This window comes from Nanorana parkeri, unplaced genomic scaffold (assembly GCF_000935625.1).
Source record: "Nanorana parkeri isolate BGI_ZX_2015 unplaced genomic scaffold, ASM93562v1 scaffold382, whole genome shotgun sequence".
NCBI lineage: Eukaryota > Metazoa > Chordata > Amphibia > Anura > Dicroglossidae > Nanorana > Nanorana parkeri.
Window position 1 is genome coordinate 733,309 of NW_017306650.1, and position 23,748 is coordinate 757,056.

The 23,748-nt window shown below is 40.9% G+C and overlaps 1 protein-coding gene across 1 annotated transcript in view; it reads right to left on the reverse strand.

Annotated features, from left to right (window-relative positions):
- The window catches only part of ABCA4 (ATP binding cassette subfamily A member 4), a 154,376-nt gene that overhangs the window by 61,382 nt on the left and 69,246 nt on the right, over window positions 1–23,748 (reverse strand). Inside the window, exons 15-24 of the mRNA XM_018559208.1 lie at window positions 21,778–21,999; window positions 20,066–20,270; window positions 17,133–17,216; window positions 14,256–14,321; window positions 13,360–13,542; window positions 11,274–11,294; window positions 9,105–9,282; window positions 4,815–4,946; window positions 2,089–2,228; window positions 1,620–1,757 (exon numbers count right to left, since the gene is read on the reverse strand). Coding sequence (XP_018414710.1) covers window positions 1,620–1,757; window positions 2,089–2,228; window positions 4,815–4,946; window positions 9,105–9,282; window positions 11,274–11,294; window positions 13,360–13,542; window positions 14,256–14,321; window positions 17,133–17,216; window positions 20,066–20,270; window positions 21,778–21,999 — 1,369 coding nt within the window. The remainder of the gene's footprint in view (window positions 1–1,619; window positions 1,758–2,088; window positions 2,229–4,814; window positions 4,947–9,104; window positions 9,283–11,273; window positions 11,295–13,359; window positions 13,543–14,255; window positions 14,322–17,132; window positions 17,217–20,065; window positions 20,271–21,777; window positions 22,000–23,748) is intronic.

Sequence of the window (23,748 nt, forward strand, 5' to 3'; positions counted from 1 at the left end):
GCATTTTTTTTTAACAATATGATAATATAATACAATAATAACTGACAAATAAAGTGTAATGTCATTCTACTAACACTGTCAGACTGGGGCGCATAATGACACACTCCCAAGAGATGTGCTGTTGACAGCCTGGGCTCTCAGGAATTATGTAGGATGATGCTGGGGATCATTCAGCCTAGACATGTGGTATCTAGGACCAAAAGTATTAATGCCTGACGTAGACATCACTGAAGGAGAGGCAAGTATTGCAGAAAAAGCTGCTTTTTTAAAATGTAACAGGAATAGAGCAGTGTAATTTTAGTTGAAGTAAACCTGGAGTTTTGTCTAATGAAGGTTCTCATTTATCCAGGTCATGGTATATCTGTAAAAATTAAGTCAAGACAGCTGGACTTGCTGTATTTTTCTTGAAGACGTTTCACTGGTCATCAAACCAGCTTTCTCAATTCAGAATGACTCAATTCAGAATTTTTGTACAAGTCATTCTGAATTGAGAAAGCTGGTTGGATGACCAGTGAAACATCTTCAAGAAAAATACAGCAAGTCCAGTTGCCTTGACTTAATTTTTACAGATAAACCTGGAGTTTTGCCTAAAGATTTAAAGAAATGTGAAATATTTCCTATAAAAAAAATATTTAAGGGTGGGCACATGTGCAATTTTCATTATTGCACCTGTGCTACTAAGATCACCAGCAATTGCCTACGATTAATTGCTAACAATCACTACACATATCGTGCAACGTAGCAGCATCTAACTACGCAAGTTTGGAGCATTGTGCAATCATTAAGGATCTATTTACATGCTACACTCTATTGTTCCCTATGTGTGATTTCAACCAACAATGCCTGCAGACTGCCCAGACAGATGGTCCACATGCACCCCCCTAAACTATAATTATATCCAAACAATTCTTGTATATTGGGGTTTTCAGAATTTCAAATTAATTTCTCAATGTGTTCCCCTCATAGTTGTACAATACCTTCCACAGCCACATCCATTACAGATCACTTGTGCCATTTACAATCTATACAAATACAAAGCATATTTCGGCAACTATTAAAATGTGTGTAGTTGGTGATATCCAGTGGCATGTGGTACTCCCAATGCATTTCGCAGTATGCTTCGTCAGGGGACCAGAGGCAACCTGTTGTAAGGAGTCCATAGCAAAGGTGGACTATCCAACACAAAGGAGAACACCTCTCCTCACTGCCGAAGCTTGGTGGGACCACACGGAGATGCATAAAAAGGAGAGCACATCAGGACGACATTAATTAAGTTCAGAAGATCTAGAGGGATGGATGTCCTAAGATCCCAGGTAGACTCGTCAGTGCAGGTGCTCTGTACATAAAATGACCAATAACGCCAGTGAAGGGGCCTGCATTGCTCCATATTTATGTACAGAGCACCTGCATGTGATTCATTCCAGGCAGTCATAAGCGATATTAGTACAATGATCGCAATAACAAATAACACCTGTGTGGATCCAGTCTAACAGTATGCAAAATGTAAATCTGCTGACAAACTGTATGTTTGCAATAGCTGTAGTAACTATTACGTTACCTGTTTAAGTGCTTTCATGTTTAGAAAAACTAGCTGAAATATGAAATACAATAGAACCTACCTGATCGATATTTTAAAAGCAGGTCCCAAATAGACCTTCTGGAATATGGATCTACACCTGAAGTTGGTTCATCCAACACCACAACTTTGGATTCTCCAACAAATGCCATTGCAACAGAGAGTTTTCTTTGCATTCCTCCTACAAGCAAAACAAAAGGGGGTACTGAGTGCTAAAACATGCAGAAGAATGAAAAGGGAAACACAGATAAGAGCAGTACAATGAAAAATACAAATAGCTACCATACAAAAACATGAATGGACAAATGGATAAGATAATATAAAAAGTTAACAGTGGTGTCCACTTTGTAACATTACATCCAGTATTGGACTAAGCAATGAAGGTCATTGAACAAGAATTAATATACATAGGAGTTAATGGCAGCAGGAAACCACTAGCTATGTTTCGTCTCTTTCGGTTTGCCAGTTTAAGAGTTGAAAAGATTATTAAGTGGCAAGATCACAAAAGTTACCTGATAGGTTTTGAGATTCCTCATGCCTTTTTTGAGGAATTCCAATGTCATCCAGCATAATTTCCAATTCTCTCTCAGCTTGTATCCTAGATCTGCCTTTTAGCTGGGCATAAAATAGGATATGTTCTTCCACAGTTAGACTGTAGGAAATAAATAAAGACATCATTTTTAAGTCGGTGCACATAAAATATTAGGTATGTAGATATTGAATGGCATAACAGTCAACTCCAACCAAAACCAACAATCCCGCTTAAGTGTATACCAGTGGATTATATCTTCTATCTCTCTTCACACTAGTAGAATAGAAACCAACCTTTTTGAGTGTGCATGCTGCAAAAGTACCTGGCAAGTGCTTTTCTACTACCTTTGCAGTACCTGGCAAAATCATGCTTAGCTAAAATGTGCAGAATTAAGAATATTGAGGAGATTCGAAACTTCCAAAATACAAAAATATTTGGTATATCACCCTTCTCTACAACATATTTGCTCTCTCTCAAAGGTAAACCGCAGAACATAACTGATGAAGTTTACTCAGTTGACATAATATGGAAGGAAACATAAAACCAAGACAGGCACTTCTGTGGAGCACCATGCTCTAAAAGGAAGGGTTCATCATGGGAAAGAACATTCTATTTTGTTTGATATTCATAAAAACATGGAGTTGCCCAGCACACATGGGAGCTGAAAACAGATTTAACTTGACAGTCAATATAAAACTCATAATATGGGGATTTACATCTGATCCTCTACTGAGTTTGTTCCTGCAAAAAAGAGCTTGGAATTGGAAATGTAGGGTCTATGTAGCCTGAATAAGCAGTTTGTGACACAGTTACACAGGGCTAAGGAAAGCCGGCCCCAATGTGACAGTGCTGCGTGCTGGGTGGGAAATGGAGGAAGTCACATTACCTTATACTAAGTAGCGAGTATTTGCTTCTGGAGGCTGCATGGAACAGTGGGGAAGCTATGGAACGGTATATGCTGCCACTATTAAGTGCTCAGCATAGGCCAGCCTGCTTTGCTCAGCATAGGCCAGCCTGTCATGCGATAAACCACTAATTAGATAAATATCATGTTTCTGCCATATCTGTCAGGATTTAATATAATGTTATATTGGTATACAAATTTTACTCTGGTTGGTTTCACTTGATGCTTGCAATTGCTCTTTAAGTGTTCTTCTTCTTTGCAGAAACCTGCACAAATGCTACATGGAGTGAGCTCTTAACACCAATCATACTCTATTCAGGGTTTATGCAAATTTCATGATAGACACCAGATTTAAAGTGAACCTGATCTGGCTTAAACGATTTATAAGGTAAAACTGTGCTGAAGTGCAGGCAGCCGTGTTAGTTTTCAGACTGTACCCTATGTCCCTTGGAGCTCAATGGAGGCTAGACCCAGGCTGTATACTTTCTGCTGAGATTAGTACAAGGCAGCATAAGACACATCATTACCCTTCCACATCATATTTAATTAAAAAACAAATCTGCCCAACTCACAAGACATACAGTCCTGGGAAAATAATGAAAATGAAGAATTTTAGAACACTTCATTGTGATAAAGTCAGGAAGTACACTCAATGTGCCTTTAAAGAAAACCTGTCATTGGACAAAATGTGGGTTTTCATAGGTGACCCTCTTGTGAAAATACTAGTTGGCTGTCCATCATTCTGGTCCAATGGATTAACTGGCTTAGAAAAAAGAATAAGGAATTTAAATATTTATATAAGTTTAATTTGCTACCTGTTTGTTCTCCATCCATTACTTAGACAGTACTACAGCCAAAGATGGCCAGACAACCAGCATTTTCTGAAGAAGGTCAGCAATAGCAAACTACATATTTATTTCATAAAATTAACTTTCATATTTTGAAGGGGGGGGGACTTTAATATTTTGTTTACCTAATCACATGCAACCAGATTTGAAAAGCTATTAAGCACACAATGTTTCTGGGTAGTACTACAGCCTATTATCAAATGATTCTGTGGTGTCCAGCCTCCATCTGATGTTAATGTGTTTGGGCAAGACTGCAGCTGCCCTGCAGAGATGGAGGTACCAGAACTATAGAACACATTAGACAGGTGGAACCACCTTGACAGGGGTGAATATCTTGAACCTTACACAGGGGTGGGGGTCTTTGACACCAGCTGTCTTCCACATATATTGTAGTTTTAATATCTCTTCTCAGGTGTTTTCACAATAATTCACACCTTCAGCCATGTAAATTGAAGGTTTAACACCTATGCGGACTTCATGACACCAAGGATGGGATGATGTAGAAGAGAATGGTTCCACAGCTTTTAAGCCTCATCTCCTGTTCTTGAAAATCAACAACTGCTTTCCCTTGGTGATTGGATTAATGTGTATGTGCTATCTGTGTGGATATAAATGCTGGGGTATATTCCTGGCACTCGCCAGAACTGAAGAAGTGGCTTGGATAAGCTATGACATGTCTTCAACATTATGTAACAAGTGCAGTTGCAAGTGACTAAATACTACTAGCTATACCATGACCTGGATACATGAGAAAATTCACAGACATTAGGAAGTGTCTTTCTAGGCTTCGATCCAAAGCTATACAGAAGAAATAGGTACTGGCAACTAGGGGAATGTATAAAACAGGACAGAAAGGTAAGTGAGACAATTGCAAAAATTAAAGCCATTTACTAGGTAGGATGTGTTTAGCTATAGTATACTCTTAAATATAAATAAATCATTTTCAGTACATACTGTCGAAAAAGAATGTTATGTTGAGGGCACATGCCAAGACTTTGCCTAATGGAGTCCATGTGTGTCTGGATGTCTCTGCCACGAATCCACACTGTGCCCGAGGTAGGTGGGAATAATCCAGTTATAATCGACCTGTTTTCATGTTTATTTGCAAATAACAGAAGTAAAATATATAATTAGAATGTACACATACATACATATTTTGAATAAAGAACAGCAACGTTATTTAATGAATTAATTATTGACTGAATAAATTAACTAATTAAGTGTTTCTCCCACAAATGTTTTTCTGGCTTTATTTTCCAGTCAAAGAGGTTAAAAGCACCTATAATTGTCTGTTGCACCTATAATTTCCTGTTGTACTTCTATACATGAAGCTTTGACATGTTTGCTCTCTAATTAGTCTGTCTATAGGACACAGATAACAGCAACAGACATCCTTGAGACACCACAATTAGACAAACGTTTGATCGGGTTAAAACGTTTTGGTCAGCCTTCCACTTGTTTTTTTTTTTTGCACACAGTGCTTAGGAAGGCTAACAGCCCAGAAGTGCAGATAGAGGCTGGATGTTTACAATAGATAGAACTATAAAAAATGCCTTGATCAGAAACACATAGCTATGTACCACATGTACATGGAAGTTCACAATTTAAAAGTATGCATGTCAATATACTGCGGGCACCCCATAACATATTCTTTATTGGAGGGAACAGACTGACTAAAACATTCTAACCTTCATGACAACCTTCTTCTTTATAAAAAATGGCTTTCATAGCTTTAGACATTATATATGTTATAACAGAGTGTCAGGGTACCATGCACAGGCATCCTCACACCACATGCAGGTACCCACGCAGGATGACCAAATTAATATGCCCACACAGGATAGGGTTCTATGCACACAGTTTATTTGCTACACAACAACAAAACTACAAACCCCCCTCAAACCCCCACAGGTTTAGCAGTGAAGTAATAAACCCACCGTTGGGACAAACACACACCTACAGCCAGGGGGAAGCAACAAGGAGGGGTAACAGGCCTGCAGATATATGGCAGGCCTCAGTATAAAAGAAGAGTGGTCAGGTACAAGCCGGGTCGTTAACAGGAGGGCAGCAGCACGGTACAGGAACAGGATCCAAGAGAGTGGTCGGGTAACAAGCCCGGTCGGTGACAGGTCTGCAGATAGGAAGCAGGGTTCAGGAAGCAGGGTTCAGGTTTATGGGCATCAGTCAAGTGCAGGCGACGCAATACTGAGCCAGCTTCCTGACTGCAGGGAGGGCCTAAATACCCTCCCAGGAAGCACCAGGTGATGGGATGATCAGTCACAGCTGTGGCACACCCGCAGGTGAGTACTGGAGCTGCAGGTTCCTTACAGTCCCTGGCTGCTGGAGACACCCGCAGGCGAGCACAGGAACTGCAGGACCTGGCTCCAGCACCACCTGGGGGTGCTCTGGATCCTGACACAGAGTTATAAGAAACAAAAACGTTTTTTTGCTCAGATAGTTTCCTGTTGTCCAAAAATATTTTTGAGTCTATGCTTACCTTATCAGTGTGCAGTGGGTGAGGAGTGCCTTAATATAAAGAGTTGTTCGCTTGATGGTTAAAGCCTATTTGAATTGTGCAACTAACAAGCAGGCTCTATCATCATTTTTTCTTTATGTTATTTAAACTGTCAATACGTTGTGCCTAAAAAGCTACCAAACACTTTAAATAGGAGTTTAATCCAGCAGTCATGTGACCAGAAGGGATTGGGTACTGTCCCTTCTGGTCACATGACCAGCTGAAGGATGGTGTCATGGCATAGCTGTAAGTGTCGAATTATGTTCCACTCATGCTTTCCTGTGTTCCAATGTCCCACAGGTTGCCATTGGACGTCAGACACGCTATGCATTAGCACAACATCCTCTATGTTCTAAAAAAAAGTGAAATACAAAATCTGACCATGCTAAAAAAGATCTGCTTCCGTGCTTATCATGGTCTCTAAGAAACAGAAATCCTTTCAATTAGCAGAGGACTGAAGGAGCACCATGTATTTGCAGTGCTTCTGAAAACAAAAGAATGCATACTATAAAGGACAAAGAAGTGTAGCCCCAGGAATTCAATTTTAAGCTTATAAATACTTTAGGATACAGTTTTTATTTGGTAGTCATATTGAAATACATGGCTGCATTTTCATGTGACTAACAAATAAAAATTGGATTTTAATCACCAGGTTGTATGACTCCTTGGGGTTTGATTTACTAAAGGCAAATAGGCTGTTCCCTTTGCAAGGAAATTTTCACTTTCCATGGGAACTCTCTCTTAGTTTAGCAAATGAGGTGAAGCTCTGTTGCCTTCTATCATACAATCATGTGCTATCCAATCCAATTACAGGTCCTAGAGACTGGAAAGCTCTGAACCTTCACAACATGGGTCTGAACAACCCTCAATGTCCCTAAAAAATGAATGCAATGCCATCTTACACACCACAATCTATTATTACCTTATGAGATGACTGTAAGTGAGGTTGTGGCTTAAATATTGTGCGTATGGCTATATTTGAAAAAGATGAATGTCCTAAGGCTGTGTGTACATGTATATTTTTAACCCTCAGTACTGTTTTAGAAGATAGTGGTGAGTATGCTGTTTTAACAAATTCCATACTAAAACAGAGACATAGTCTACAATGACACAGTCAACACTTTTCAGCCCTACCTGTCTGTTTAGCATAGTAGCCATTTTTCATTTATCTCCAGGTTTTTTTTTTGTAAACTTAATGAAATCATGTAGCAAAGACCTCTATGTGAACACGGCTAAATTTTTGTCAGTGTCCACAAAAGCACAAAACTACCTCATGTATAACTATCTATAGTGTAAAATAATAAAAACATTTCATAAGGTCAAAGTACCTTTACAGGAAATCTGTCATGCAAAAACATACAGGCTGCCATTATGGTGAATGTGAACATTTGCCCTCTGTCCTTAATACTGAGTTACTGACCCAAAGAAAGTATTTACATCAAGGGGTTGATTTACTAAAGGCAAATAGGTTGTTCACTTTGCAAGGGAATAAGCACTTTCACGAGGAGTTCCCCCTAGCTTGGTAATTGTGGTGAATTTTCACTTTGAAAAGAATAATCATGTGCAAAACAAAATGATAAAACAGTATTTTTGCTTGCATATTAGGGATGCACCGATACCGATCTTTTGGTATCAAGTATGAGTACCGATATTTATATTTCGGTACTCGCTGAGTACCGATACCGGTACTTCTGCTAGCATGAAGCCGGCTACCCGGGCAATCAGGAAGCCAGGTGGCGGGTAGTGACACGGCATCTTGATTGCCCGGGAAGCCGGCTCCATGCTGTTTGGCCAGATCGAAGCTGATTGGCCGGGAAGACAGCATCTTAGCCAATCAGCATTGAACCGGCTGTTTTGCACCTTGTTCATTTCAGGTAATGTTACCTTGTCTGAGTTAGCAAGAGTTGTGTAGTTGTCATGTCTGCACCCGAGTTCTTCCCTCCGCTGCAGATCACAACCCGTCTTTTAAGAGGTACCAAGAGATGTACGAGAGATAGGTGTGAGAGCCCAATGGTGAGTAACAAATTCTGATTGGCCGGGAAGCCGGCTTGTCGGCCAATCAAGAAGCCCGGGAAGCGGGTCATTACTTGCCACCCAGCTTCCTGATTTGCCGGAAGCTGTCTCCATCCTGTTTGGCTGGCCCAATGCTGATTGGCTGGGAAGCCTGCTTCCCAGCCAATCAGCATCCGCAGGCCAATCAGGAAGCCAGGCGGTGAGTCACTACCCGCCGGCCAGCTTCCTGATTAGCCGGAAAGTCGGCTCCATGTTCACTCGCAGCACTGCCAGTCAGAGGAAATCTCCCTCTGACTGGAAGTTCCGGTATTGGGGAAGGTATGAGAGCATTTGGGTGAGTACAAGTACACGCCCAAATACTCGGTATTGACACTGATACTAGTATCAGTATCGGTGCATCCCTATTGCATATGATTGGGTGATGAAAGTTGCCAGACCTTCACCTTATTCACTAAGCTTAGGTGGAAATGTCCCCTGCAACGCACAAATTCCCTTCGCAAAATGAACAGACTATTTGCCATTAGTAAATCAACCCCAAAGAGTCCAACCTTTTTTCTGACTTTCCTGACATAAAATTCTGGCTTGGAGAGTATTGAAACCAGTAGGTCAACATAACAATCAGGCAACTTGTATTTTTAGAAGGAGGCCAGCAATAGTAGCCAAACTATTTCTGTTATTTGCGTATTTATATAAGAAAAAGTGGTAGGATAACTTACAATATTGTTGTTTTTCCAGCTCCATTGTGCCCTAAAAATGCAGTAATCTGCCCTTCATAAAATGTGATATTGACCAGGTCCACTGCAGGCTTGTAGTTGTTTGCATAGACTTTGACAAGATTTTGAACACACACACCGGGCGTCATACCTGGTAGTTCTGGTTCAAAGAATGGATTTGCTGCAGATGAAAAACAGGAATTTTTTGAGGTTTCATTTTTATAGGTTTTTTTTTGCTTAATATCTCTTTATTTCCATTTATAACATACATATCTTAATTACATTTCACGTTACGTTGTTCCACATTCCTCATATTACAATACTCTTGTAAAACATAGCACAGAAAACTATACAAATAACCACCTAGTTTGCATCTCCATTTCTTTTTTAACACCTTCAAATTTATAATTTTCTCTTTTTTACTACATGCTCACACACAATTTCTCCTTCACCCCGTCCATTCGCCCTCACCTCCCACCTGGAAATGGCCTGGAAATGAATAGGTGAGGTGTAAGAGGCGAAATATCATAAGTCAATATAGTGCTGCAGCAGGTCAAAGCTGCAGAACCATAATGGCTACTTTAGCATTGCATTACTTCCCATCATTTCCATTACCATGCTCCATTCCAGTGGCGGAACTACCGCCGGTGCGGACGCACCAGGGCCTCAGCCTAAGAGGGGCCCAGCACAGCCCTGGCCTGTGCAGATGGTATCCAGCAGCCGGCAGGCACGCCGTCTCTGCGCCGGGAGTGTCGGATCATCCGTTCATCTGACACTCGCGGCGCAGAGATGGGGGGCCCGCCGGCCGCAGCGCAGCAGTATACTGATACTTAATATGATCCATTCCATTTCCCACACTCCGAGTCCGATGCCCTGAATTGGAGGAAGGGGGGCGGGGGCTAGGCGCACGACCGCTTCCGGGTTAGGGTACCCAGATATTTATGGGGCCCACCGACCCCTGCAAGAAGTGAGCCGCGAGCCAAGGACAGCAGTGACACATGAAAAATTGAAGACAGGGCAGGCAGCCAGGCACACATCGATCGGAGTGGACGGCTGTGAGGACTGAGGACACACTCCACAGCAAGCAGGAAACAGCAGAAGACCAGCCAGAAGAGGTAAGTGTAAATAATTAATTAAAACAATTATTATTCGTAGCTGGTTTTTGTAGTGCCATTCTGCATTGCAGCAATGCAGAATGGGACCCTCTATAGAGGACTACAAATCTCAGCAGTACTTTATACAGAAATGCTATAGTTGTATAAAGTTTTGCTGCGATGTGTAGTCCTCTATAGCCTTTGCCATTCTGCATTGCTTTAATATTAGTAATGAACCGATATATCGTCCGTTGAAACATATCGGCAGAAAATGGCACTTTTGGTTAAATGCCGAAAGTGCCATTTTTGGCCGATACAGCGGCGCATCCCTGCTTTCTTTCCTCCCCGCTGGGCGCTGCTCTGTTTCCCAGCGGGGAGGAGAGAAAGTGTCACAGACGGCACAGCGCTGTGGGAGGAGAGCACTGTGAGCAGCCAGCGTCTCTCATCCCACACCGCTCCAGCCTCCTATCACAGTCCGGTGTTCTATCACAAATTGTGACTGCGTAAGAATATGTGACCGCTGACGTCATCACACTGTCTAATGTAATCATGCCCATTTTTTATCGGTGGAATGTGTGACCAACCACGTGGTCACACATTCGAACGTAGCCACACCCATTTGTTTACAGAGTAAAAATGTGTGACCGGCAAAAGTTGTAGAATTCAAAGCTTTCTCTGCTGTTCCTGCTTATCTTGTTGTGTTTTATAGTATATTTATTTTATTGTAAAATTTGCTTACACTGACACAGTGCTCAGATTTCTCTGTAATAAATAAATATGCTCAAATATTTTTTCGATCTATTTTTTTTCTATTTTTTCAAATTTTTTTTTTTTTGTGGTTGCTTTAGGGGGTGTGGATTGGGGAGTTTGTGTTTTTTTTTGGTTGGGGGGGGGCAAAAAAAATCTTGCACCAGGGCCCTTTGTTCCTTAGGTCCGCCACTGCTCCATTCCTCTCATTAAAAAAATTGCTCATTAGGAGACAGCCCTCCACTTAACAAGGGAAAAAAAACAATAGACAGATGTTAAAGTGTTCATACAGCCAATGATTTAGTTTTAGATTTTTTAGGAAGGTTAAAACCCTGTGAGTTTTCTTTGCTGTCTGTGTCCCATTGGATAGACCATACTCTAGACATCTGTTAGTAAAATATGTTCCCTCACTCCCTTTTCTGGTGACAACCATTAAACCGGGCTTGTGAAGCACATGCAGACAGGGCCGGATTTCCCACAAGGCCAACCGAGGCCCGGCCTTAGGGCCTCTCCACGCTCAGGACATGTAGTTCCAGGTGCCGGGCGGGTAGTTGTTTTCTACATTTAGCCCTGCTTTGGGCAAGCAGGGCTAAATGTACAGCGGGGAAGCCGCCGTTTGTTTTGTACAAGTGATCTCAGCGATCACTTGTATGCATCCTGCATACAGGGGGGAGCATTGAGGTACCTGGCATTGGGGCAGCAGAGAGAGTAAATCCAGCCCTGCATGCAGATGTATAGCTACCAGATGGAGTTGTGCCCTTTCTGCTTGGCGTACTGTCCAACCTTCTAGAGGATGAAGCTATACCACATCTAGTTTAATGGATTTCTGTGTTCCCAAATAAATGCTGGGAGAAATTTTTGATTTGGGCTGTGGATACACTTTAAAGCGGATCTTCACACTCAAATATCAAATTCTACCAATGGATCCCTCTATGTATGATTATTAATAATAACAGACATGTCAGGTGTAAAATGCTGTGATTTTGAAATACTTACACTTGCAGAGCATTCACTTCCTGCTTTAAAAGTGCAAAATGACTTTGCCAACACAATGCACATTGGGATTGCCTGGTTATCAGCAGAGCATTGCTTGGAAATCTCATCTCAGTGAAAGGCATTTTCCTCTCCTGAGATGATGCGCATGGTCACATGTCCTAGTCACATGTCTAGTCACATGTGACAGATTTTCAGGAAGTAATAGGGGAGCTAGTAATCTGCCCTTAGTTAACATGGCCACTACCAGAAGACTGGGGAAGAAAAGAGAAATAAGGTATGCAAATAATACAAAGCCAGCAGTTATCTGGATGTACTGTATGTGAGGCCTCTTTTTTTGCACCCATGTTATATTCCACATTTTAGGCCTGAAAATTGCTTAAAACACCCAAACATGATATATTTTCTGAAAGCCAAGACCCTATAGAATAAAATGTTGGCAGTTGCAAATTTTTATGTTGCACGATATTAGCGCAACTCCTTATCACACCCCACAATTTAGTGAAAAATGTACTTAAATGCTCCAAAATACCAATTTTCTTAAATAAAATATAAAAGATGAGGTTACAACAAGTAAATAGATACCCAACATGCTCAAGTTAAAAATTGCGTGCGTCCGTGAAACGGCAACAAACTTCAGTTCCCCAAAAAAGTCCATAGACGACGCTTTAAAAGTCCCCACAGGTCATCAGTTTAGAGAAACCCTAAAATACTGGCCCTAGAATTATTGTTCTCACTCTGGCGTGCGCGGTGATACCCAACATGTGTAGCGCGATCGTCGTTTTCATACGTAAGCTTACCCGATGCTTGTTTACGTGGCGACGTGCGTGATCACGGGGGCGGGGGACTTTAAACATTTGTAAAAATATTTTTAGATTTATTTTATGTAATGTTAATTTTAAAAACTGTTATTTCTTTTTTTACTTTACTTTAATTGCTATCACATAGGGGGGCTTACAAGCAGCTTTGGGACTTTGACAGCTATGTCGAAGTGTTGCAATCTGCATCGTTCCCATTCCCATAGAACAGGGAGGGGATAGCCGAACGGAGTTCGTCCATCTCCTCCCCAGCTCCCCAGCTGACACCAAAGAAGCCGGTACCGGGCCCGTACAAGGGGCATCGGAGCCCGGGAAGCACAGTGCGGGTTTCGGGGGAGGGGGGGGACACATCCCTTCACCGGGCTGTAGAAGCAACCTGGCGACAGCTGAGTGACCAGAATCGCTTCTATTGTAAAGCCGACAGTCAGCTTTACAAGTTTAAATAGAGTCCCGCCGGTCTGTTTAAACAGCCCCAATGCCAGCTACGTCGTTAGTCGTGAAGGGGTTAAAGATATTGGTAATAATAATAAACAAACTCTGCTTTGGTTAAGGCTCCACTTGTTATCATTTATTCTTTTCTAAAAGCCTACTGCAACTAGCTTTTACCATATGTTTCATCTTTGTCATTTCTCTCCTTCTCCTGTTCATCTTTCGCCTGCTTCTCCTCTTTCTCTTTTTCTTTCTTAGCATTATGTTTGCAGGCATCCTTGTCTGTGAGTTTATTGTCAGGGACATCTTTTGGATCTACAACTTTTTCTCGTGGTTTATTCTGGTCGTCTTTATTTTCATCTCCAGGAAGTTGACCTAAGAGCATATGGGTATGCATATTAAAATGCCAGATAATGAAAACATCTTAAAATATATTAGTTATACATTTACCTCTTCCTCTCTCTCTCCTGGCTGTCTCTCCTCATTCTCTCTCCTGGCTGTCTCTCCTCTCTCTCCTGGCTGTCTCTCCTCATCCTCTCCCTGGCTGTCTCTCCTCACTCATATCTGTATAGTCTCCCCAAAAAAATTGCCATTGCAAATGCCCTCTTAGGCTCCATTCACAGATGAGCGGTTTTCCACGCATATGTGGCCGCATGAATACACGCAGAACCGCTCTAAACATTTAAATGCATTTTAATGTGCATTGTTCAGACTATTGTGGGTACCAACGTGCACGTCCCGCAAAATAGTCCAAGCACGATTTCAGGGGCGGATTCCGCATGATCGCAGCTATAGTAATAGCCATAAACGAGCGGTATCCGTGCAGATGTAAAGAATTTTGCATTTTCGTGTCGTCCGTTCTTCTGCACGGAAAACCGCATGGGAAGCGCAAACGCTATATATGAATGGAGCCATAAAGGTATAGCCATTGCAGATGTTTTTTAAAAGGCATACAAAATGTGTACCTCAATGGTGATACAATTAAATTTTTCTACTTATACCGAGTAAATTATCCTATTTTCACTAACAATATTTAGTCCAATTTTAGTAGGATTTTCTCTTCTTGTCCTTACCAGTTCTATCCTCTGGACCATCTTCCACATGTTCATGGACAGAAAATTCTGTTTCTACTGAATCACCTGAAGTCGTTAAAAAAAAAACAAAAAAAAACTTGCATGAGTAAAATACAAAATTACAAATGTCAAACTAAGTTAAGTACGTAAACGCTTATTCGGCCACTCTAGGTCACTATGCACTTAATATCTTGTAGCAGCCTAAGTCAACAAATGTAGCAACTTGGACAGGATAACCTTAAATAGTCCTTAATACTATTTCAAAAAAATTAGAATTGCATTGTTGAAATTTTAATAAAGAATTGCTGCCCAAAATAGATACAAATCAATATCCTAATATTATATTATATAATATTATATATATATAATATTATAATATTATAAGATAACATATCAAAACCAGCTTTTGCTGCAATATTCTCTTTCAATCCAGAGATTTTCCCTACAGAATGTATTTCTTCTATTAGGTGTCCTCAGTCTGATGGTCAGCATCATTCAAACAACTTCCTCTTTCTTTAACTATTCTTTATTTATACAGAAAATATGATATATTTGCAAAATACAGATGCAATTCATCATAAGATTGAATTCAGCCCACTTTCTCTGAGCCCAGGTTGTCCTGGACCTGGGATCTGTGAATGCTTACAGAAAGGAGGAGAAGAAGCACAGTGATCAGCTCATCTCTCATCTACTCCTACCAGTATGCTTCTTGTCAGCAGATAAACTGATTGGCTCTGTGTGCTGCTTCTTCCTCTTACCCTTCAGCCCTGCAGCACAGGGACTGCATAAGTTGGATATCTAGTCAAATTTAGGTACTTACCCTGCTTGCATTTAAAAATACATTTCATGATGTATGAATGATTACAGAGCTGCATTCTTTTGTGCCTTTTATATTTGCCTGGAGCTCAGCTTTAAATATATTAGTTATTGACCTTAAAAGAGAAGTGAAACCAAACCTTTTTTTGGCTTTACTTTGCTTTTGGGTCACTGGAGTACATTTACTAATGTATTCCTGTGACCCAAAGTCAGCAGATAACAGACTTATAACCGCTATCTGCTGACAGCGCAGAGCCACGTTGCAGCCTGGAAAGATCCTAACAAAGAGCAGTAAAACAAAACTTATTTTTTGCTTTATTCTCTTTTGGGTGACAGGAGTACATTACATAATGTACTCCTGTCACCCAAAGTCAGCAGACAACACAGATTCATGCTGCAGCCGGGAAGGATCCTGACAATGGTGTCCCTCTACAGACAAGCTCAAACTGGGAGAAGAAGGAGCAGCAATAGGAGCAAGCAAGTTGTGATGCAGTGCTCATAGGAGCATGCTGACAGACAGATGAGCTCATCAGTCTTCTGCTTCTCCTTCACTGTCAAATCACCACGGATAGGGGGAACAAGACCTGTAACTGTTATTTAAATGCAGCAGAGATAAAGTAGGTCTCTTGCCCTGTCAGACAAGGCTGTGTTGTGTGGTAGAGCTGTGTAATTCTAAGGACTAGATGGACCAAATACAAATCTTTTGGAAGGTAAAACAGTTCTCATATGTACACTAAGCGGCCACTGTCTTAGGTACACCTGTTCAATTGCTTGGTAACACAAAGTGCTAATCAGCCAATCACATGGAAGCAACTCAATGCATTTAGGCATCTAGACGTGGTGAAGACGACTTGCTGAAGTTCAAACCAAGCATCAGAATGGGGAAGAAAGGGGATTTAAGTGACTTTGAACCTGGTATGGTAGGTGGTGCCATACAGTCTGGTCTGAGTATTTCAAAAACTGCTGATCTACTGAGATTTTCACGCACAACCATCTCTAGGGTTTACAGAGAATGGTCCGAAAAAGAGAAAATATCCAGTGAGCGGCAGTTGTGTGGATGAAAATGCCTTGTTGATGTCAGAGGTCAGAGAAGAATGGGCAGACTGGTTCAAGTTGATACAAAGGCAACAGTAACTCAAATAACCCCTTGTTACAACCAAGGTAGGCAGAATACCATCTCTGAACGCACAACACGTCGGACCTTGAAGCAGAAGGGCTACAGCAGCAGAAGACCACACTGGGTGCCACTCCTGTCAGCTAAGAACAGGAAACAGAGCCTACAATTCACACAGGCTCACCAAAATTGGACAATAGAAGATTGGCAAAACATTGCCTGGTCTGATGAGTCTCAATTTCAGATGGTAGGGTCAGAATTTGGCATAAACAACATGAAAGCATGGATCCATCCTGCCTTGTATCAAAGGTTCAGGCTGCTGGTGGTGGTGAAATGGTGTGGGGGATATTTTCTTGGCACACTTTGGGCCCCTGATGCTATCATGTCAATATGGACCAAAATCTCTGTGGAATGTTTCCAACACCTTGTTGAATCTGTATTTCATCTGTGTATTTAAATGTTTGCCTGGAGTTAAGCTTGAATATTAGATTTCTACACTCCAGAAATTGTGATAGATATTCTTTATTTGGGGTTTAGGTTCACAGGACGATCAAAAGCATAATAGAGGAACATGTGACTAAGTTATAAAAATAGACTGTTCACAGCAGTGTATGAGTCTGGTGGTTGTTCAGAAATACCGCTGCAAACTTATGAATTCCTAACATTGTCCTACAAAAATAAATCTTAATTTATTACAAGACCCTACAAGATTATCTCCCATTACACTGCTCTAAAATTAGCCTAGTTTTTCTCTGTTTGAAATTTCTCATTAGCATCAAAGTGATTAGGATGAGTCACTGCCCAGTAATTCTATAAATATAATTAATTATAGGCCAATTAGAAGTTCAAAGCCACTCAATAATATTCCCACTGCACTGTATCTAATCTTTTTACTCAGTCACACAATGCCTACACATTCAGTAAGATTAAGGCATGATATTGCTTACCATCACCTTCCCAATAATTCTGAAAGGTACACCAATAGTTTGCCAAGAATGGAAAGTACCATGGTTTTGGGATGCCATATTCCCCTAAAATACAGATAAAATAAAAATGATTACAGAACACATACAGAATATTTTTGTGTCACTATGGGTTCAATAGGTATAATGCATTTGATTAGGGAAGCATTTACAATATGGTAGACCAAGAAATATTGACCCTTTACATTTGCTCCATTTTTCTTAGAGCCCAATTGAATCTTTATCTTTTATTACGGGTAGGCAATTAGACTGCATACAAAGTAAAGAACATGTGTTATGTTTTGTTAATTTGCTAGTGCTTTACTATTATATAAACCTACCCTGTGCAGCATGCTGGAGACCAGAACCACTGATCTGAAATCTAGTGGCTCAACACAACCCCTGCACAGTGCTCCAATCAACAACCCAGGATGCATGAGTTATGTTAATCAAAGCACTGTGCAGGGAGCATGTAGGACTTATGTAGAGCTGACTATTGTGCTCTTTGTCAGAAACGTGGCCCAGGTCCCCAGAGTTGTGCTGGCACAGGGCAGTTTCACATAGAAGTAAAGCACTAATATATTAACACAAAACAAGCGACCTAAATGCATACCTCCTATTAAAACATAAAGCTTCAAAAGGACTTGCAGGGATACAGCTCCAGCTCCCCTGTTCTTCCTGGCTCTAGACTGGTGCACTTTACAGTCAATAACAGTTCTACTAGCAAGGTGAGCTACTTCTAATTTTATTTGCAATATATAAGAAGTATGGTGAGTGGCAAAAGAGGTGGAATCTGTCTTTGACATCATAAGCATGTATGAAATGATGCAATGAATATGAACCTGCAATCTCCTTTTCAGTGCAGATTCATTACCAGGGATCACCTGTTAGTAATAATTGGTTAGACTTAACCGTCTATTTCAGTATCCTGCAATCCTGTTGTAGAGCACAGGTCCCCCTCCCATCCGATAGGCATTCATATAGTATATTGCTAATGTGTTGCACAAACCTATATTTGGACACACCTAAGTGCATCTTAGAACTGGAATCTAAATAAGGGCACCCACATTTATGATAATATGGCACAGCCATAATTCTAAATGTTGGTGTATCACATTGTTGCATGTGGATAAGGGACTGGAATAGGGATCTACAGATTAAATAATACATGGACTTTAGTGAAAAAAAAATGTATATGAACTAAGCACAATTACTTTTTATAATACAGAAAGAATGTGGCAGATGGAAAATATTCCTACTGCAAAGATCCATTTAAAGAGTAGTGCAATTTTGAACATAACTAGTCACCCCTAATCACACAGAAGTACAGACTTCAGATGCAGAGAAGTTCTCACTGGTTTTCATATGCACCTTTAAACAGCAGTTTGCATCAAGCCACAGAGAAAAATGGCATATGACCCTTATTTCCTGTGACAGATATGGCACATGTGCTGAGCTTAAAATGAAGAATGTCAGTCTGACATTGTCTTCTATAGCTAAACTAGGCCTCCGCACACCATTCTAGTTGACGCTGGAGCACTTGAGGACAGAAGTACTGTATCAGCTCTCGTTAGGCTAGGTAGGGACATTTTTTAATTTCTCTGAATCTAAAAGCCTGTGCTTTGTTGCACAGTTTGTACAACAGATGAATATGCTTCACAGCTGATATAATACTTTGAAACAGAGGCAGATCTGTTTATTATGAGACCTGATAGGTTAAACTAGAGGATTAGGACATTTAAATACAGAGTGCTTCGGCCACACAGAAGATCCAATAGGAATGCAGAATGTCAGGTGTTTAGTGTGTAAATGAGACCACTCACTATTAATGCTTCAATTAGTTGACTTACATGAAAAGCCGACAGGTTCGTTCACTGTATTTAAGAATACTTCCCAACTTTCTGAGATGAGAAAGAGGTACACTTTGGCTTGCCAAGACCCCAGTTATGTGGGCCATTAAGAATTGATATGCCACATTACTTTTCCTTTCTACTGGCTTTTCGAAATAGCAAGCAAGATAATTAAGAGATAAGATAAAGGTTTAAGTGCATAATACATTTTGGAAGCCAAATAGTGCCTTTTCATAGATATCTGTACATCGGACAAAAAGAGGGGCAACTGGGGAGGAAAGCGGGACAGAGGAATTTAGTTCCAAACAAGAGACCCTCCAAAGAGTTCCTCCAAATGAGGGACAGTTGGGAGGTATGTATTTAAGTACACCGGGCACTTGCCCATTCAGAACAAAATGACTTGTTCTCTTGATGCTTCTTACTCCCTACAGATACTTACCTTCAATATGCTCTCCTGCCATTTGCCTGCTGGAGCATGTGACATCAATTCTTCCCTTATGATTCCATGTCAGGTGCCTGAGTGGCCAGTCACCAGACTGGAGCATTGTTAAATGGGGCATGGGGAAAGTCATTAGCCATGTGTAAACTCTGACACAGATCAACATGGAGCTTACAGTAGAATGGGCAAGGTGACATGTTAAGTTAAAAGCGCAGTTCTAGGCAAAATGTTAAACCAATCACTGAGAGAACAACGACATCCAGGAAACATTGCATAAGTGCTTAGGTCAGAAAATAAACTAGTTTTACCTTACTTTAGTGGCTTTCACATTTTTCCCATTTGTCAGCCTATAATAAAAACCTGGGGATGGTATTTAATAAAACAGTTTATTTCCCTGCTCTGCCATATTTTCATGATTATATTTCATGTACAGATTAAAGGGTATACCTTATAATAGTTATCTTTATGTTAAATAGTGCAATTAGATATTATGTTTAATGACTAGTCGAAGAAAATGTACAGTATAAACCTAGAGAGTGTATTATCTTAAATTAAAATATCCTAACAGAGCTTAAGGTCATGTCTATTTTAATTATTAGGGCATTGACTTTTGAAGGTGGTAGGCCTACCTGGAAAGACATAGTCAATGTACCACGCTAGAGTCCAGTACACAAGGGCATCAAAAAGCATCATGACTATGGAGAACAGGAAGCTGTATTCATCACCCTCCACTGGGCTTTTCCGGATGTTTCCAAACTGGAGGCCAAGGCCTTGTTCTTCATATCTAGATAAATATTCTGTTCCAAATCCAAAAGCCACTGGGGACAAAAGGCTCTGCAACAACATTATTTGCGTAATGAATTCTATGTTGGAAGATCTGAAGAATTTTAGATCCACAAGGGTGAGATGAAAGTGAGACATATGTATCTTCAAGAATTACAAGTAGTATTGTCAAATCCCCACAGTGCTTGCATGACTGTTTTTGGCACAGACATAGTTAGGCAGAATACCCTTCAATGGCTCTCATGTTTTAGAAACATGAGAATACGTAGTTTCCAACGCGGACTGGTTGTATCTTAAAAAAGAACTCTCATGATTAGTAAAGAATATAGTACTGATGTATAAATGCATGTACATATACCTTGCTTTGTCTCTGCAATTATCCATCAGTGTATTTTTAGAAGAAAATATGAGCTTTATGAATGCCTTCCTGCTTATCTGTCCCTCCCCACAAAGAAGGTTGATTTTCTGGGGGTTGGTAAGTCAGACAGAGTTGCCACTGCCCCTTGTTCTTTTACTGGGATTAGAACCTGAACTAAACTCCTAAACAGAGTGTCATTCATATAGGAAGCTCACACATCTTTATTTATTTTGACATTCACTGAAGAAGAATGACTTATTAAGTAAGTCAGAATGAGGCTCCTGTTCCATGTGCTGCAGTCTGTGTTTTTCAGTCGGAACAGGAACCTTGTTTTGACACCCCTCCCATCGATCAAAACTCACTAGTTATTCATATCCTTGCTAGCTGTGTGGTAGGACAGCAGTGGGGGGCTGTTCAACCATGCGCAGCAGCCTTATACACAGGGGCGTAACTAGAAATCACAGAGCCCCATAGCAAAATTTTGTATGGGGCCCTGTGATTTCTAGTTACACCCCATTTCTGGCCGGGCCCCCCAAGGCCCGGGCCCCATAGAGGCGGCCTGGGTCGCTATGGCTATTTTTACGCCACTGATTATACACCATTTAGAAAGACAGGACAAATTACTGCATGTGCTCTGTCCCCTGGAGGACAGGAAACATTAAAAAAAGAAGTGAGACTTCTTTTTTATGCAAACATAAGCTTTGTCTATGCCCAGTCCACAGCACCCATACTGTCACCTCTACCCTTTTCTACTGTCAAAAGTTAACTCCTGTACTGTTTTTTCACCAAGCCCTGATTCAAGTATTGCCCCACCACCCCTATCCTCTACACCATGATCAGATTCCACTCTGTCTCCCCCATCCCCACCCACATTATCAGTTCAAGGGAGATGACACCTGACCAAATATTTAGGTTTTATAAATCACTCATACATAGACTACATTTAGCTCCCTAGCTTCCTTTATTCCTCCTACCTCTTCTCCCCAAGTTGATGACAAGCTCCCGCTCTGCATATTTTATCAATAAAACATATTTTTTTAAAATCTGCCTTAGTGAATCCATTGATGAGCAGGCTCACATTTGCTAATTATTAAGATCATTTTTCCAATATTTTCTTTCAACCTAACGCTACAAATGGTAAAGTAAACAAAACACCAGAATAGCACATTACTCTGTTAAAAGCCAAAAACAAAAACTTACTGCCATTATTTTCAATTTAAAAGTCATGCGGTCCTGCCAAGCAAAGCACAGGATGTGTGGCAAGTAGAGTGTGAAATAGATGACCCCGCTGCAGGCCGCTGCCAGGTTGGCTTTAGAGAAGAAGACACTCATGAGGAAACCTTGCATGATGGTGGAGAGCGTGAAAGCCATCAGAAAGAAGAACAGGATTAAAGGATTGCTGTAGTGAAGGACTCCGCCACCCTGCAACCAGAAAAGGAATCTCAATTAGCGTGAGCTCTTATTGTGGATAAAACAAGAGAGTGCAGGAAAATGTGATTCTGAAACAGTGATAAGAAAGGAGGGGAAATAAAGCAGAACCTCTTTCAGAGAACATAGAAGAACTGATCTAAAAAAACACCAAATGACAGAAGATACAAATACATATTATGAATGAAGCATCACAGGAATTGCTGCTTTTGTAAAAGGCATACAACAGCAGATTGTGGACTATGGAAAAAATGTGAAAATAATTAAGCATATTAACTTGGCCCAGAACAAAAAAAAAAGAGATATTTCAATCCTTAGAGATCACATGTTCTGTTGTCCAGTTTCTTAAAGCTAAACCCTAGGCAAATAAAAAAAAAAATCACAAATTAATGCAGCTCTGTATTCAATAATGCATGCAAAAAATGTGTGATACCGCTTTTTAATAAAAATTGATATAAAACTAATTTTATACTCACAAGAGTCCATGTGTTTAACAGTTTGTAGGTACATGCATCAAATGCAAGTCATATGCCACTACGCCTACTGGACATCAAAGTGTCATCAAAGGCAATGGATAGGTGAGGATTAATGCGTTTCAATGGTTAAACCATCTTTGTCAGAACCAAAATCCTATCTGACCAGATAGGGTTTTGGTTCTGACAAAGATGGTTTAACCATTGAAACGCGTTAACCCTCACCAGTGGCGTAACAACCGGGGAGGGGGTGGCCGGTGTGCTGGCCCCGGGCGAAAAGATGAAGTGCCATTTTCCTGCCGTTTTGTCCGCGCAGACGTGATTTCTTTCCTCCCCGCTGGCCGCTGCTCTTTGTCCCAGCAGGGAGGAGAAAAAGTGACAGCCAGCCGAGCGCTGCGGGAGGAGACCGCCGTAATCGGCCGGTGTCTCTCCTCCCACACCGCTCAGCCGCCTATCACAGTCCGGCAGAGCGGTGTGGGGGTGGAGACAGCGCTGTCACAGGAGGCTGGGCTTTCCTTCCTACACCGCTCGCTCAGCGTCCTGTGACAGCGTGTGTCAGAGAGGAGAGCAGGCTATATACACTCAGCGATCAGTGATCGCTGAGTGTTTGTAGATAATTGAGGACATGGTATGGTTACTATATCCTCAATTATGAATGAATGGGAGTAATCTATATCCCCTCCTGTTCATTCATAATTGTAGTTATAGTAAACATACTATATTCTCAATGAACAGGAACACTCAGTATAGAGGATTCCTGTTCATTAATAACAGGGGACACAGAAAAAGATATTGAGGACTCTGTGTTCTCAATCTCTTTTTCTATTTTAAAAGGGAAATATCAAGGGTCTTAAAAAGTTTATTAAAAAATAAATACAAATTAAATATTTTAAAAATATTAAAAAAATTAAAATAAAAAACATGTGGGGGGTGGGGGTACAGTTACAGTGGATTTTATATAATGGGGGGGAGGGGCAAAACAAAATGTCTGCCCCGGGCGCCCATAACTCTGTAGTTACGCCACTGACCCTCACCTATCCATTGCCTTTGGTGACGCTCTGATGTCCAGTCAGCGTAGTGGCATATGACTTTCATTTTATGCATGTACCTTCAAGCTGTTATACAGATGGACTCTTGAGTGTAAAATACAGTACTGGACAGATTTTTCCCTTTTTAATGGAGCAAAGGATGGTGGTAATAGCATGCATCCTCCAGTACAGCACAAAGTTTTACCATGTTGCATTGAGGATTGTGTCCTAATGGGTTTGGA